The following is a 15493-nucleotide window of genomic DNA, read 5'->3' on the forward strand; positions in this document are numbered from 1 at the left end:
GTCTGGTGCTTATAAACTAAAAGCTCTTCTTGGAGTTTGATAATATACAGCACCAATTCCAGGCTCATTTTTGCTACTTTCCTGTACTTACAGATGTATTAATGTTGAATTATGAATATATTATTAGTGGAAGTACCTTTATTTTTAATTAGCAGGAATATCTCAGCGATGATTAAAACCACTGTCCCTCTAGCAAAGACTCATTACATATACAGTTTATTAACAAATCCACACTGGAAAATATATACAATTATTATGCTGTGGCTGAGAACTGAACCTTTTTATATTTAACGGGGGCTGTTTTACCATTTTATTTTCTATTCAATTACAATTTATCTTGTGGTATCGGCTCTGTGACTGCCCAGTGATAGGCGTCTCGGCACACTGCTCCTTATTACATTTTGTTTATATTTACTTTGCGTGGAATGCATACTCCCATCTTTCTATAGTACAGGGCAAATACAGTCTGTAAAAGGAGATCTGCAAATCTCTTGCAAACTTATTAACATAAAATGGCAAATGAAAACAGTTGTTGAATGTTTATTATAATATATACTTTGCAACCTAATAGAGAGCAAGCGGGGAGGGGAGGGAGGATTCAGTTTGGAGCGATTGTGCCAACGTACATCAATGCGATGTCTGGTTGCACCTCTTTGGGGTATGATGATAAATGAGCAGAGGTTCTTGGCCGCAGAGTGCCTTCATGGACCGTGCCGTTGGTACTCCGTGGCACATTGCTCCGACTTGACGCCACTTAGCACACTGCTGCCCTGACCACTCACTCCTTCCACCCTGTAGCTTCGAATGGAGTATCTGTCGCTGATGCACTCGATCATCCGCTCAACCGATTACCTGCAGCATCTCCACTGCCAGCAAGACCTGCACAGCACACTACAGCGGATCCTAGACGAAGAGGAGCAGGGACCTCACTGCCAGATGGACAAGATGATTATCCGTGAAATATACAGAGAGTTCCCCCAAATCTCTCAAGAGAGCGGTTGAATGGGCCGTCATGCGGCACAGTTCCGACCGTTTACAAACGCCGTTTCTAGTCTGCGGCTTGTTTACAGAGTCACAGCGGCCCCTTCTACTAGAGAGGAGAGTCTTAGCTGGATTTTTGCTGTAGCTGCTGCTGAAAAGTGAAGCGATTTTATATTGCATTATAGCTTTTATTTAATATCTTCTCTCCTAACGCTTTTCAGGACTAACCCTTTGTCTTTTCTGAGATCCTATCGTGAGAACGTAAAATTGCAAACTGGAAATTAAAGTTTATTTTTCCTCTAGTCAGAGTTTGTTCTGCTTGTTGGGTTTATCAGAAGACCTGTTATATTCTAAACCACGATTGTGTTTTTTGTATCGGAACGGACAGTCGCTGATCTTATATCTATGATAAAATGCTTTATGCAGACATTAATCTTACTCCTGTACTTGACATTAATCCTTGTTGTGGATTTGGATGGGGGATATATAATAATTCTACAATAGCCGTTTAAGCGGATAACACTGGCATAGTATATATCGGAGTGAACAGGGAGATGGATGGATTTTTATAAAAGTGGGGAAAAAAAAAATCATTGAAGTTCAATTAGTTTTTCTATATTTTTTCCCTTACTGACATTTTCATGAAACTAATAACTCAGGTGGTATGTGAGGAGTGTACAATGTTTTGGATGTTGAACACTATGTGTAATTATGTTCTCTTTTTGTTTGATAAAACACTAGCCCTGGAAGAGTGAACCTCAGATGGTGTCATTTAAAGTGGTCTATGGCCTGCAGGGAAGCAGACATTACGTCACTTGTTAAGTCGCCAGTGACATCACTGAGACGTGAGTGATGTCACTAGTTCCCAGTGAATTAATAGGGTGCATAATAGTATAGCCCACAAAAATGTCTGCCTCCACGGTTGGTAGGGTGACTTTAAATGTGTTTCTACGCACAGGGGTGTGTGCACTGCGGGAGCTTTGCGGACGAGCAACTGATTTGTCACTTCGGGGGACAAGGTGATCATTCAATTTCATGGGGGGGGGGGCTTAGGTGGCATGTTCCCAAAAGTGCACTCAAAAGGCCTTAATTATTTCGGAAAAGGAAGTTACACACATTACAAAGACATTAAATAAATTATTTATATGTACTTTTATACCATATAAAACTGGAACATTGAACTGTGTGTTACGGTAAGTGTAATTCTACAAATGACAGGTGACGGGGAACAAGTCACATGACCGAGGGGCGTGGCACTCTTTCGTAGTGAATGGATAAGCCGCAGTCTTATATTGGTTAAGCCCACACAATGGCTGCTCCACTGTTTTAATGACAGGAAAACATTAAAAAAATGAATCAAGATTATTTTTCCCTCACTTATAAGAATAAAAATATTATTACAAATTAACTGCACGTGGAAGCATGTGAAACCAAAAAAATAAAATTAACCAATGTGTCTCGTGTCCATTAAACAAACCTATTGCGTATAATAGAATTTGTTACTGATATTGCTAAACTGATATATATATTTTATTTAACAAACGCATGCACGAGTGAATTGTATTTTTTTAGCAACTAAATGTAAAGATTTTAACATTAAATATAAAATGACAAATACTGCTTACATGTATTATACATTAAAAACTAATAAATTAATAAAATAAAATTCCAGGCCTTCGTCATGTATTGTACAGCATGTTATTCTACCCAAAGTGCACAAATTAAATGGCCAATATTTGGGTCCTATTTTTGTTTTGCTTTGTTCCATTTTTAATTTCCTAATTAATCTGTAAACTCTTGTAACTGGTCAATCGCTACCACAAATGCTGACCTATCTGTGATACGATAGGATAGCTAGCAATTCTAGAGCCTGATATCACATTATATCTTTTTTTATTTACTAGTTAAAGGGGGGAGGGTCACTTTTTCCTCATTCGGGCCATTGTCCAAAGACCGTTACTCCTATAGCTGGGAGATGCACCATTGGTAAAGTTATAAATAATCTAATTATTATTGTATCTCATATAAGGCAGCTGTATTTTGTGTTGACTATATAAAGATTCAGGGGTAAATGTATTAAACCTTAAAAGGGAACGTGGAGGTGTTGCCCATAGCAACCAGAGTCAATCTATCATGTTCTAGAATGTACTATATAAATGATAGCTAGAATTTGATTGGTTGCTATGGGCAACACCTCCAATTTTCCTATTTAGAAGGTGTGATACATTTGCCTCTTCAGCTCCTTCTAAAGCAGCATAGATCCTGTTATTACCATGCTTCTATTTTTTCAATAATGTTTCTCTCGCTCTGTTTTATAAACACAAATGTACTACTATACAGTATTGCTTCATTGTTTAGTAATATCTCTTGCTTCTGTTGTGTTTTGTTACTTTTTTAATTAGATTACATTGTAACTTGCGTTTTATTACTTTGCATTAACTTCCTTTGCAGCTGTGTGAGGCGTGTTTACACGTAACCTCTGGAGATCATGATGCTGCTTTACCTGGTCATTGCTGCAGGTATTCTGTGCACCCCCCCAAATATGTTTCATCCTAGAATTATTATGTTCAATAAATATATGAAAAAATTTGCTTTGATGGTAGCGTTGCTCTTTATTTCATGTTCATTAACTGAGGCTCTGACACAGTAGAGAACATCAGCACAGTGTGTGTAATAAGAAGATAATACATCGACACAAACGTTTCTATCTTAATATCCTAAATGTGGGTTACTGATTTTCTCATTTTTGTTTTGTTTCCATTTGTGACACGTTTAACCTTAAAGACGTCCTGTGAGTGTTGTAATTAATTTAGGTAACAATGTTTCAACCAACTATTGATATCCGCAAGTGGCCTCTGACCAGCGATGTGTTTTTGTATCTTTTTATTTTTCAGTTATAAGATATTGAAAATAACACTCATGAAGTAAAGGAAGTGGAATACAATGTGGTTGGCTTCTCTATATACATCCAGTGTTTTTAGTTTGCTCTTCTATAGGAAGGACCCAGACTGCTCTGTCTAATGACTGCTCTGAATTACATCTGTGTATGGATTAGATTTGTGATAGAGAACATTTGTGTTATAGAAGATACAGCCAACGCTGTTTATAATTCATACTGTTTATTAAATGTGGTGTTCTTGCTGAAATTGAATCTGATTTCGATAGATCAAGCGAACGCCTAATCCTTTCATTAAACCTCAGTTTAGGAACTCTCTTTGGACTAAAGCCATTTATAACTCAAGAAGACCAGTGTTCCGATCTTTCTGCGGAAAGAGGAAAAAAAATTGAGTTCAGAAACTGTGCGGCCGCTAGAACGTGGACCGTCCTGATGTCTTGTAATGATTGTTGTATATCTTCAGCTAGTGACATCCATTACCATTTCCAGTAATCAGAATGGCCACATTACAAGCTATGTCCACAACAGTCGTCTGTGTATGTTACTGTTTATAGAGATGGGGAAAGTCTTCACAATCTGCTTTTTCTTCATCATTTTACAGCTCTGTGCTGTGTGGTAGAAAGAATTGGAAAAATGTGCGGTGTGTCATCCCCAACACCCCCCTGTACTTGGCTGGTTTCCACTATGACAAGGTGGCCGTGACTTTGGATCCTGCTGCAATAATTAAAACCAGCTCCAACCTGGTCTGCTCCTGGCCCCTGTGTGTGTAAAAGAAAACAGCACCCATAGGCTACTAACCCTACATTGAAAGGGCTGGTGCTATTCCTGACCCCCTGAGCTATGGGGGCTGGGGTAATTTAAAGGTTTGGACCCCTGGAGTGGCAACTTTGCTAGTTAGTGGAAATGTGTACCCAAGACCCCTTTATACCAAAAGAGTAAGGGGGGGGGGAATGAATTTTACAGTAAACCTTAATTGAATAAACAAATCATTAACACCTTAATTCACTTTAGTATATAAAATGAAATATTTCATGATTGTTGTAGTACAAATGGGGAGAAGAAGAAAACAAACACGAGACCTTATCAAAGCTGGGAGTTCCTGGGATTTTGCCCCTTCAACTTTCAGCCAATCACAAGTGGAAAATGTGGGAACATGGTTTGTGATTGGCTGTTGGTAAAAAGGAAACGTTTTATGGACTCGGCTTTGCTCCTGTCGCTTTGGATGATCATAGTGGGTAAGTGGATTGTGGAACAGATTTGAACATTTTGCTCACCTAATGGTTTCTATTTACAATACTGCTACAATTACAAAGATCAGCCTCATGTATTCGTAGAACAGGTGGGCTAGCAAGCAAAAACAAATGCAATATACATGCTCCAGCGATTTTTGTTACATTACATAATGTATATAGTAATTGAAGCCTTTATACATATTGTGTCCACAGAGAGATTTCTCCACTATTTAAAATGCCTAAATATATTGCTATTTGTACAATAAATAGTTTGTTCTTAAATGTAGCATCCATACTGGTGGAGGGGGAGGGGGGGGTAATAACTTTTTGCAGCTTGCATTGGGTATTAAAACACCTTGTTCCAGCATTGGTGCAAACTGCTATTTAAAATCTTAAATTCTAATGGCAAAAAATAAATAAACAGACCTATTCGGGATAAGAGTTATTGCCTGAAAATGTCAAGTCAGCACTACACCACTAGGGGCGCTGTTACATTGGAATTGGTGATACAGAATTACCTCAGTCATGCAATAAACGTGTCACTTGATTTTAATGTAAATTCATGCAAATATACAGATAAATAAGTAAGCCTGTGCATAGTGATATATGCAGATATAGTCTATTTAAAATATGTTGGGGGAAATACTTTGCAAGTTCCCTTTTTATCAAGTCTGACTGCTGTCCAAGAAACAATCTGCTTTGGAAAAAGAGAGGAGACCATTCAGGAGCCGGATTGGGGGTTTATCTCAGGTAAAAATAAATGGGTGAGTTTTCCCTCATTACTGTACATCACACAGCTAAACCCATTTACTGGTGCGTGCTGGGGTGTGACTAAAGGAGGATGGGGTGTACGTAATAGGTTAATTTATATGGGGGGGAGGGGGGGAGCACTGGTATCTGATGTTTGGTGACCAAAATGGGCCTTGGTGCCATTCAATGGATAAACAGTGGCTGTCAAGTTATTGATCTGAAGACTCGGGGCATGCTGGGTCTCTTAGTTCTACAACAACTAAAGCGTCAATGATTGCGTAAACCTGGCCTCAGGGTGAGCGTAATATATATTGTGTGTAATATATATTAATATATATATATATATATATATATATATATATATATATATATATATATATATATATATTCATTACAAAGTCACTGATGTAACACTGTATAATATTAAATGTCATTAACTGCTACATGATATTTAATATAATATAGGGTTACATCGGTGCAATTTGCATGTTTGGGGTTTCCTCCCACAGTTCAAAAACAGGGGAATGTAGAATGTAAGAATGTGGTTTAGGGATATTAGGATGTCAGCTCCAATGGGGCAGGTACTGATGTGAATGATCTCTGCACAGCGCTAAGTAATATGGTGGTGCTATAAAATTAAACAACTCTAATAATAATTTGCAGCCATATGGAGAGAAACAATAATCTGCTAACCAGGCGATCTTGACACTTGGTCCAAGGGCAAAAAAAAAAAAACAATATAGGTGTCCACTTTGGCCACATCACTTCTGGGATTACTTGGTTTGAAAATGACCAATTGCAATTATCTTCATAACTACATTTACCAACGTACCGAATAATGATGTGAGCGACTGCAGTTGAGTAATTATTGAGCATCATCGTCCATATTGGACCACAAATGCTGCAGTATCAGTGATGATGCATGTTTTGGGGGAGCCCAATGCTGTAGGAAAGGGCTCGTGTACTGGGGACATAAATATGAATTATTAGAAAGTGTAAGTATATTTGTGACCTACAACACCATTCACTAATAGTTTGCCTTGTAATCATCATCATCTATTTATATAGTGCCACTGATTCCGCAGCGCTGTACAGAGAACTCATTCACATCAGTCCCTGCGCCATTGGAGCTTACAGTCTAAATTCCCTAACATACACATGCAGAGACTATGGTCAATTTTTCATAGCAGCCAATTAACCTACCAGTATGTTTTTGGAAAGTGGGAGGAAACCGGAGCACCCGGAGGAAACCCACACAAACACAGGGAGAACATACAAACTCCACACAGATAAGGCCATGGTCGGGAATTGAACTCATGACCCCAGTGCTGCGAGGCTGAAAGGCTAACCACTGAGCCACCGTGCTGCCTGTATGGCCACATAGAAAAATGTTGACTCCACTTGCAGAGGATGAGGTGCTTTTCTATGGAATCATTCACATCAGTACCTTTCCGAAGAAAGTTGGGAGGAAATCACAGAAACACGGGGAGAACATACAAACTCCACAGCGATAGAGCCATGATCCCACCACTGTCAGCCAGCAATGCTAACCCCTGTGCCACCATGCCACCCATATATCTTTACGATAAAGTACATAACTTCTTACGAAACGAAAAGGCACTTTGTATACATAGAGAATGCATTTGCTGCTTTGATTGATATGAGAAATAATGTAAGTGTTAACCAACAGGGTCTTGCTCATGTCTAGAATGATGTCATTAATATTTGAAGAGCTTCACCCAAGATAAACTCCCAAATACAAGGATTAGGGTATGATATAGTTTGGATGCACCTTGTGTGCTAATTTTGGAGGTCTTCCTTTACCCTGAGGCTGATTAAAAAACAAAATGCAGAAACACAAGGAAAATTGCAAAAAGGTGGTTTTAATAAACATTTAATGCTGCATAGCCCACAGCGTCAGCCTTGGCTGAAGCTGGATATGCATGGCTAATTCAGAATTGTGACAAATGAAAAACAGCTGCAATTATGAGAGTAATAATAAACTACATCAAATCTCCACAGTAAATAATGGTTGTGGATTTGCAGAAAAAAAACATAATAAATTATGCAATGGCTATTTTCCTTTATCGCCCAGTATTCATATGTTGTCTAGTTAGGTAAGATTAAAGACATTATCAGATCTGTCTGGTATAATAAATGGACTGACACACTGAGCCAATAGCACAGGCAGAATGGGTTGATTGAAAGGACCAGCAACACAATGAGAATCTTGTCTCAATGAACACAACTAAGCATTCATGTGAGCAACAGAGGGCGGATCCTCCACATTGTGATATTTGGGACAATGAGCCAGATCTGGGAACTCTCAGCCTCTGTTAAATATATTCAGCAGCTTCCTATTAGCAGATGAGGTTGGGTCTGGCCCATTGCTGGAAGAATTCCAGGGGTGATGCGGACCGTACCATTGACAGCCATTATTATAACTGGCAAAGTGCTTTAATACTGTCTGGATGTCATTAAAAGCAATTTATCAGAAGGAGGGAGCAAATACCTCCCTTAGAATGGCTGTGAGGTTATAGTAGCATAGTAAGGATATATTTTATGGATAACTGCTGTATGGGTTCAAAGCGAGGTCAAGAAAATTATCCTACTCCACATATTATAGAAAATATAAATCAGATCTAAATAAAAAAAGCTTATGGAAAAAATACTTGTAATATGACTCTATAGGCATTAATCTGGAAAAACTAATAAAACACATCTCTATATTACCTAAGAGTAACATAGAGCAGACTTAGGTTGTAGCTTTCCCTCTGGCTGGCAGGGCATGCTGGAGTCTGTAGTTCCACGACAGCTGATGAGCCACAGGTTGCCTACGGTCACAGTGGCCATGACAGGGTTAACATGACTAGTATTTGAGTGAACCAAAAAAACCTTAGCTGCAAAATGAGTCACTTTTGATGACATTGTAATTTGTTCTAATATCTATTAGATCATTGGTTTAGTGCAATATGTCATCGTTTTCTAGGATATAAGCAACTAGTTCTTGCTTATTGGTGTATCTTAATATTACTATAAGTACTGCAATTGAATTTTTATTTTAAGCAGTATCTGAAATGCAAGCTAAGATGATCACATAGTTGCATTGTGTATGATATTGCATTTTAGTGTGTGGCCTGAGGACAGATAGATAGATTGATATAGATGTATGTGTGTGTGTATATATATATATATATATATAGACAGATATAGGTGTGTGTGTGGATATATAGATAGTTATAGATGTACGTGTGTGTGTGTGGATATGTGTATATATAGATAGATAGATATATATAGATATAGATATAGATAGATAGATATTTCTAGATAGATAAACATAGGTGTGTGTGTGTGTGTATATATATATATATATATATATATATATATATATATATATATATATATATATATGTATATATATATATATAGATGTATGTGTATATATATAGATGTATGTGTATACATATAGATGTATGTGTATACATATATATATATATATATATATATATATATATATATATATATATATATAGATGTATGTGTGTGTGTATAGATGTATGTATGTGTGTATATAGATGGATGATAGATATATACCCCAAGTCCTGCAGGTTCCTGCATAGATCATACCTCCCGGATGGAGTGCTAGGTTGCTTCCCTGGGATCAGATTGTCAGCACCATGGTCAGCTCACCCACCTGCCAGCAGTAAAGATGGCACCTGATCTCATTGTTACTGACTCAGCGAGCGCTGCTGCGCATGCGCCTCGGGATATACCAACTGCTACCTGTAGTAAAGGGGGTAGGAAGATGGGGTGGAGCGGACCATTAGGGCTGCCGGGAGCCATGTTGGTGTTGAATGAAAGGAGGGTGAGGAGATGCTGCGCCCGGAGAGTCTGCCTGTGAGGGGAGGAAGCACCGAGTAGATGGTAGCTGCCACGGCCAGGAGACAGACAGGAGGACCGGGGGAGGGGAGCAGCGCTGCCCAGTGAGGGCTGCTCTGTGCCAGGAGACAAGGAGGGATACTATGGCTGCTCTGCTGCTGGGAACAAGCCTGTTTTACCATCTCCTCCCGCTGCTTCTCCTCCTCTCCATCCCTTTGTTCACTTCCAGCCGGGGGAAGCATGCAGGGACCTGGGAGAGCTCTGGGAACCGGCTCCCCACTCCTCCTCCTCCAGTCATGTGCAGAGAGAGGCTGAGCATTGTGGAGCAGGGGGCTTCCATTCCAGGGCTGCTGTGTGACATCCAGGGGGCTACCATAGCTCAGTGCTTGGAGGAAGCCTGTCAGGCCAGGGGCAATGGCAGCCAGGAGGGCCTGGGCAGGCACCCTTGGCATTTGACCCTCTGCTGGGCAACCTTAGCCAGGAAGATCGCTGGAGAATCGACCGGGTGCAGCTTTGCAAAGTGCATTAATAGGACTTGGGGGTCAGCTCTGCTTAATAAATGCAGGTGGATTTCTTTGGGAGGCTGCACGATCAGAGGGAAACCCATGGATGTACAAGGCACCTGCATTTATTTGCCAAATTCCGGATTTGTGCCTCCACCCTGTAATTGTAGGACCAAGGAACAGGCAGAGGAGCAATCAAAGGGGCACAGGACCAATACACACGGGAGAGGGAAACCCCCTTTCTGTTATTGGATTACAAAATCAATTGTACTTCCTATGGATTCTCTGCTCATCTTAGGACCTCATTGCCTTAAGATTCACAGTAAAGACATTACTGTTATTTTACAACACTGCCAGCCAATATTGAAATTCAATTGTGCCGCATCAAGCAATAGGACAATGTTAAAGGGGAGTTCATTTCATTTTATTGTGAATGGAAGTGACTGCCGCAGGTATGTCAGCACTGTCACAATTAACAGTAGTTGCCTTTCCAACATCAACTGTCCACTTGTTTTTCTCTCACGTTGCTTTTCTAGAAGTTTATATCGGGGTACAGGAGCTGGGAACCAGACGTATCACAACAAAAACACTGATTTGAATGTGGATGGACATTTTATTTTGGGACTTTTAATTCCTAGGACTTTGGGGTCTGGTCAGGCTCACAGGGACTCATGTGGAGGGAGACCTTTGTGTGATTGTGCAGCAGACATGAGGGGTCTCAAATTTGCCTGTGATAGGAATTTAACTGGTGACTGCCTGGTCCTAGCTCTTTATCATCACAGCAGAGAGGAGGACACCAGGGTGGCTCTCCAATGCGTAAAGCAGCTTATGGTCCCCTTGATAAGGCGCTGTCAGAGGAGATACCTCTATCCACACTTGTCTAAATTAACTCAAATAAGATTGGGGCTGTGGACGATGAGCAGATCTGACTGTCACACACTGGGAAGCTATCAGGATAACAGCCAGTCCACGCTTTCATTAGTGCTTTGCGCAAAAGGTGCTGAATCTTTGCCTTTATCCAAGTGCTTAGGAATGACTTTCAGCACGAATGTCAGTCGATGTTGGGGTGTATCTGTAGGATACCCATCCTGTGACCTTACCGGGGGTCTGTGTTTGGTGAGCTGTGTTCAGGAGTCCTGGAGAGAGCAGCCCGGGGACAACACGTGGAGAGGAGAGATTTCAGCACCGGACCATCAGACAGCTCCCACGGTGACTGCAGCTGATCATTTGCAGACGTCTGAATTCCCCTACGGCAGTCAGCTGTCCCCAAAAGAGCCCTGTTCCGTTTACTTTCCATTTAACTCCACCAAAGGTTGCCTAAAAACTACTTTTCCAGCACTGGATAAGGTTACAAGTATTGACCTGTACTCCCAACAACAATTAGCTGGAAGCAAAGCAATGCAACCAAATCCTTTCCAGCTCTCTCATATATCACATACACATGATGTCAAGCAGCGGATCAGTGGGAGGAGTAGAGAAAGGGCATCCCTTCCATTAATAAGGACACGTAGGGCAGCCAACCGACATCCTCACTTCCCCCAGTATAATTATCAGGTTCAGGTGGCTGAAAATCAGCCCCCGGGGACCCCTGTGATAACCATGACAGCACAAGACCCAGATACTGGAGAATCTGGGAGGGTTTCCTACACTATGGATGCTTTGATGAATAAGAAGTCTTTGGAGCTGTTCAGCATAGATTCAGTGACAGGTTTAATCTCCACCATAGAAATCCTGGACAGGGAAAACATGGCTCTGCACTATTTCATTGTCACCGCCGTAGACCACGGCAGCCCACGTCTGTCAGCGACCACCATGTTGGCTGTTACCGTTAGTGACAAAAATGACCACAGCCCAACGTTTGAGCAAATCGAGTACAGGGAGAGTATTAGAGAGAACGTGGAGGAGGGGTACCCCATCTTGCAACTGAGGGCCACAGACATTGATTCCCAAGCCAATGCCAACATCAAATACCGCTTTGTGAACGAACAAGCTGCCCATTCGGTGTTTGAGATAGATTCCAGATCTGGTTTAATCACCACCAGTGGACAAGTGGACAGAGAGAAAAGAGAGAAATATTCCCTAATTGTGGAGGCCAGTGATCAAGGTAAGGACCCAGGGCCCAGGTCCTCTACTGTTAAAGTGGAGATCACAGTTTTAGATGAAAATGACAATGTGCCCCAGTTTAGTGAGAAACGTTACATAGTCCAGGTACGAGAAGATATTCGAGCCCATACTGAGATTATAAGGGTCACGGCCACTGACCTCGATAAGGATAGTAACTCAGTGGTCCACTACAACATTATTAATGGTAACAGCAGAGGTCAGTTCTCCATTGATAGTTTCAGTGGTGCCATACTGTTGGTAGCACCTTTGGACTTTGAAGCAGAGAGAGAGTACACACTCAAAATCCGCGCTCAGGATGCCGGTCGCCCTCCGCTCTCAAACAACACCGGTATGTTAAGCGTTCAAGTAATAGACATAAATGACCATGCCCCTATATTTGTTAGCACCCCATTTCAAGTAAATGTGCTAGAAAATGTCCCATTGGGCCACTCTGTCATTCACATCCAAGCTGTCGATGCAGATTATGGAGAAAATGCACGTATGGAATACAAGTTAACGGGAGTGTTAGCTACCACACCCTTTGTAATCAACAGCGCTACCGGTTGGATTACCGTGAGCGGCGCACTGGACAGAGAGACTGTAGAACAATATCAGTTTGGGGTAGAAGCACGTGATCATGGCAATCCGCCATTGTCTGCTTCTGCCAGTGTCACCATCACTATCCTGGACGTGAATGATAATCGACCGGAGTTTACCCAACGGGAATATTTTATTCGCTTAAACGAAGATGCCAATGTGGGAACCAGTGTGATTAGTTTAACGGCCATAGACAGGGATGTGAACAGCATCATCACATATCAGATCACTGGGGGGAATACCCGCAACCGCTTTGCCATTAACACACAGAGTGGATCAGGGTTGATCACTTTGTCGCTGCCCCTTGACTACAAACAAGAAAGACGTTATGTCCTAACAGTGACCGCCTCTGACCGCATCCTTCACGATAATTGTTACGTCCATATAAACATCACAGATGCAAACACTCACAGACCAGTCTTTCATAGCGCACACTACCCGGTGGACATCAACGAGGATCGTCCCATCGGCAGCACCGTGGTGGTGATCAGTGCCACGGATGACGACGTGGGGGAGAATGCTAGGATCTCTTATTTTTTGGAAGATAACATCCCTCAGTTTCGCATTGACCCAGATACTGGAGCCATCACTCTCAATGCGCTACTGGACTATGAGGACCAGATGACGTACACTGTTGCGGTTGTGGCAAAAGATAATGGGATTCCCCAAAAATCTGACACCACCTATGTAGAGATAATGGTTAATGATGTCAATGACAACGCCCCTCAGTTTTTGAACACCCTATATCATGGTATAGTCTCAGAGGACGCCCCGCCCTTTACCAGTGTCCTACAGATATCAGCCACTGACCGGGACTCTCATGCCAATGGAAGGGTCCAATACACTTTTCAAAATGGGGAAGACGGAGATGGGGATTTCACTATTGAACCAACCTCAGGTATCATTCGTACAATACGGAAATTGGACAGAGAAAGTGTCCCCTTCTACGAGTTGACCGCTTATGCTGTGGATAGAGGCATTCCTCCCCAAAGAAGCCCGGTCCGTATTCAAGTAGCCATCCAGGACGTCAACGACAACGCTCCAGTCTTCCCAGCGGATGAATTTGAGGTCTTTGTAAAGGAAAACAGCATCGTGGGCTCCGTGGTCAGCCAAATCAAAGCCACCGATCCCGATGAAGGTCCAAATGCCCAAATAATGTACCAAATTGTAGAGGGCAACATTCCTGAAATTTTCCAGATGGATTTCTTTTCTGGAGAGCTCACTGCCCTGACGGATTTAGATTATGAGACGAAATCGGAGTATGTGATTGTGGTTCAGGCTACCTCGGCTCCTCTCGTTAGCAGGGCCACAGTTCACATTAAGCTGATCGATCAAAATGACAATACCCCTGTTCTGAAAAACTTCCAGATACTCTTCAATAATTACATCTCCAACAGCTCCAACACTTTTCCCTCTGGTGTGATTGGAAAGATACCGGCCTATGACCCCGACGTATCGGACAGACTGTTCTACACTTTTGAGCGTGGGAATGAACTTAATTTATTAATAGTCAATCATTCCAGTGGGGAGTTGAGGTTGAGCCGGAAACTGGACAACAACCGTCCTCTGATGGCATCGATGCTGGTCACAGTGTCAGGTAAATTCTCTTTTTATATGCTATTTAACAATATTTTACACCCAATCCATCAGTCAGCCTTTTGCTTTTCGATTGTGTCCTTAGTGTGTTGTGTTTGTGACATTTCTGGTCAGGGTTGTAGAAAATCTTGGACCCAGGTATCCACTATGGCTAAAAATGTAACCTTTTTTTTGGGGATATTATCTATAGATTTCACTTCTACATCTCTTCTCTGCTTCTATTTATTGACAAACTGCCTCTGAACTTGTCTTCAGGTTTTCACACCCTGTCCCTGGCACCCAAACTGTTAAATCCTCATATTTTATGTGTGAAACTGGATGTGTTCTTCTATAATCAATGCAAGAATGTGTTTATTGTCCTTTGACAGACAAAGAATCTCTGCCACTTCAGCCGGCAGGTTTTGTAATTCACCCTGTGGAATTTCTGGGTATGTTAGACTTGCTGCGGTAGACAGCTTGATAGGAAAAAAAAATATCTAGAAGTCATGCAAGGACAGATGATTCGTCTGAGCCTTCCCAATTATTGCACATTCACAAAAAATGGTGTAATTCTTTTCTATAAATTTCATCTTAAAATGACTATTTTGTAGACAAAGTTTTGTCAACTTGGTGTTAGTGACCTCAAATTCAGCATACAAATGTGTCCTGATTTTATGATGTTAACCTTTTAAAAACTGATCTACTGGTTACTGTATTAGTACTAGCACTAAATTTGAAGCTAATTCAATCCCAGTTTTAAGATCATTCATATAATTCTGACCAAAATGATCTTAGAAAATGAATTTGTTAAGCTCTTCCCATTAAAATTGTCCGGGTCAATTTGTTAGCAGCCAATTAACCTACTAGTATGTTTTTGGAGTGTGGGAGGAAACCGAAGCACCTGGAGGAAACCCACGCAAACACAGGGAGAACATACAAACTCCACACAGATAAGGCCATGGTTGGGAATTGAACTC

At 41.3% G+C, this 15493-nt stretch overlaps 2 protein-coding genes and 1 long non-coding RNA gene across 3 annotated transcripts in view; 2 read left to right on the forward strand and 1 right to left on the reverse strand.

Moving 5' to 3' along the window:
- Positions 1-3583, forward strand: part of NCKIPSD (NCK interacting protein with SH3 domain) — a 53764-nt gene extending 50181 nt beyond the window's left edge. Inside the window, exon 13 of the mRNA XM_075183599.1 lies at positions 799-3583. Within this exon, the coding sequence (XP_075039700.1) occupies positions 799-1002 (204 nt within the window). The 3' untranslated portion in view covers positions 1003-3583. The remainder of the gene's footprint in view (positions 1-798) is intronic.
- A 112-nt stretch (positions 3584-3695) lies between these two features.
- On the reverse strand, positions 3696-9592 carry LOC142099757 (uncharacterized). Its single transcript, XR_012678604.1, has 3 exons — positions 9454-9592; positions 8593-8693; positions 3696-4244 (listed from the first exon to the last, which is right to left on the reverse strand). It is a non-coding gene; the product is annotated as an uncharacterized LOC142099757 (long non-coding RNA).
- A 59-nt stretch (positions 9593-9651) lies between these two features.
- Positions 9652-15493, forward strand: part of CELSR3 (cadherin EGF LAG seven-pass G-type receptor 3) — a 104975-nt gene continuing 99133 nt past the window's right edge. The window contains 1 exon segment of the mRNA XM_075183598.1: positions 9652-14538. Within this exon segment, the coding sequence (XP_075039699.1) occupies positions 9882-14538 (4657 nt within the window). The 5' untranslated portion in view covers positions 9652-9881.

Source organism: Mixophyes fleayi, chromosome 8 (assembly GCF_038048845.1).
Source record: "Mixophyes fleayi isolate aMixFle1 chromosome 8, aMixFle1.hap1, whole genome shotgun sequence".
Taxonomy (NCBI): Eukaryota; Metazoa; Chordata; class Amphibia; order Anura; family Limnodynastidae; genus Mixophyes; species Mixophyes fleayi.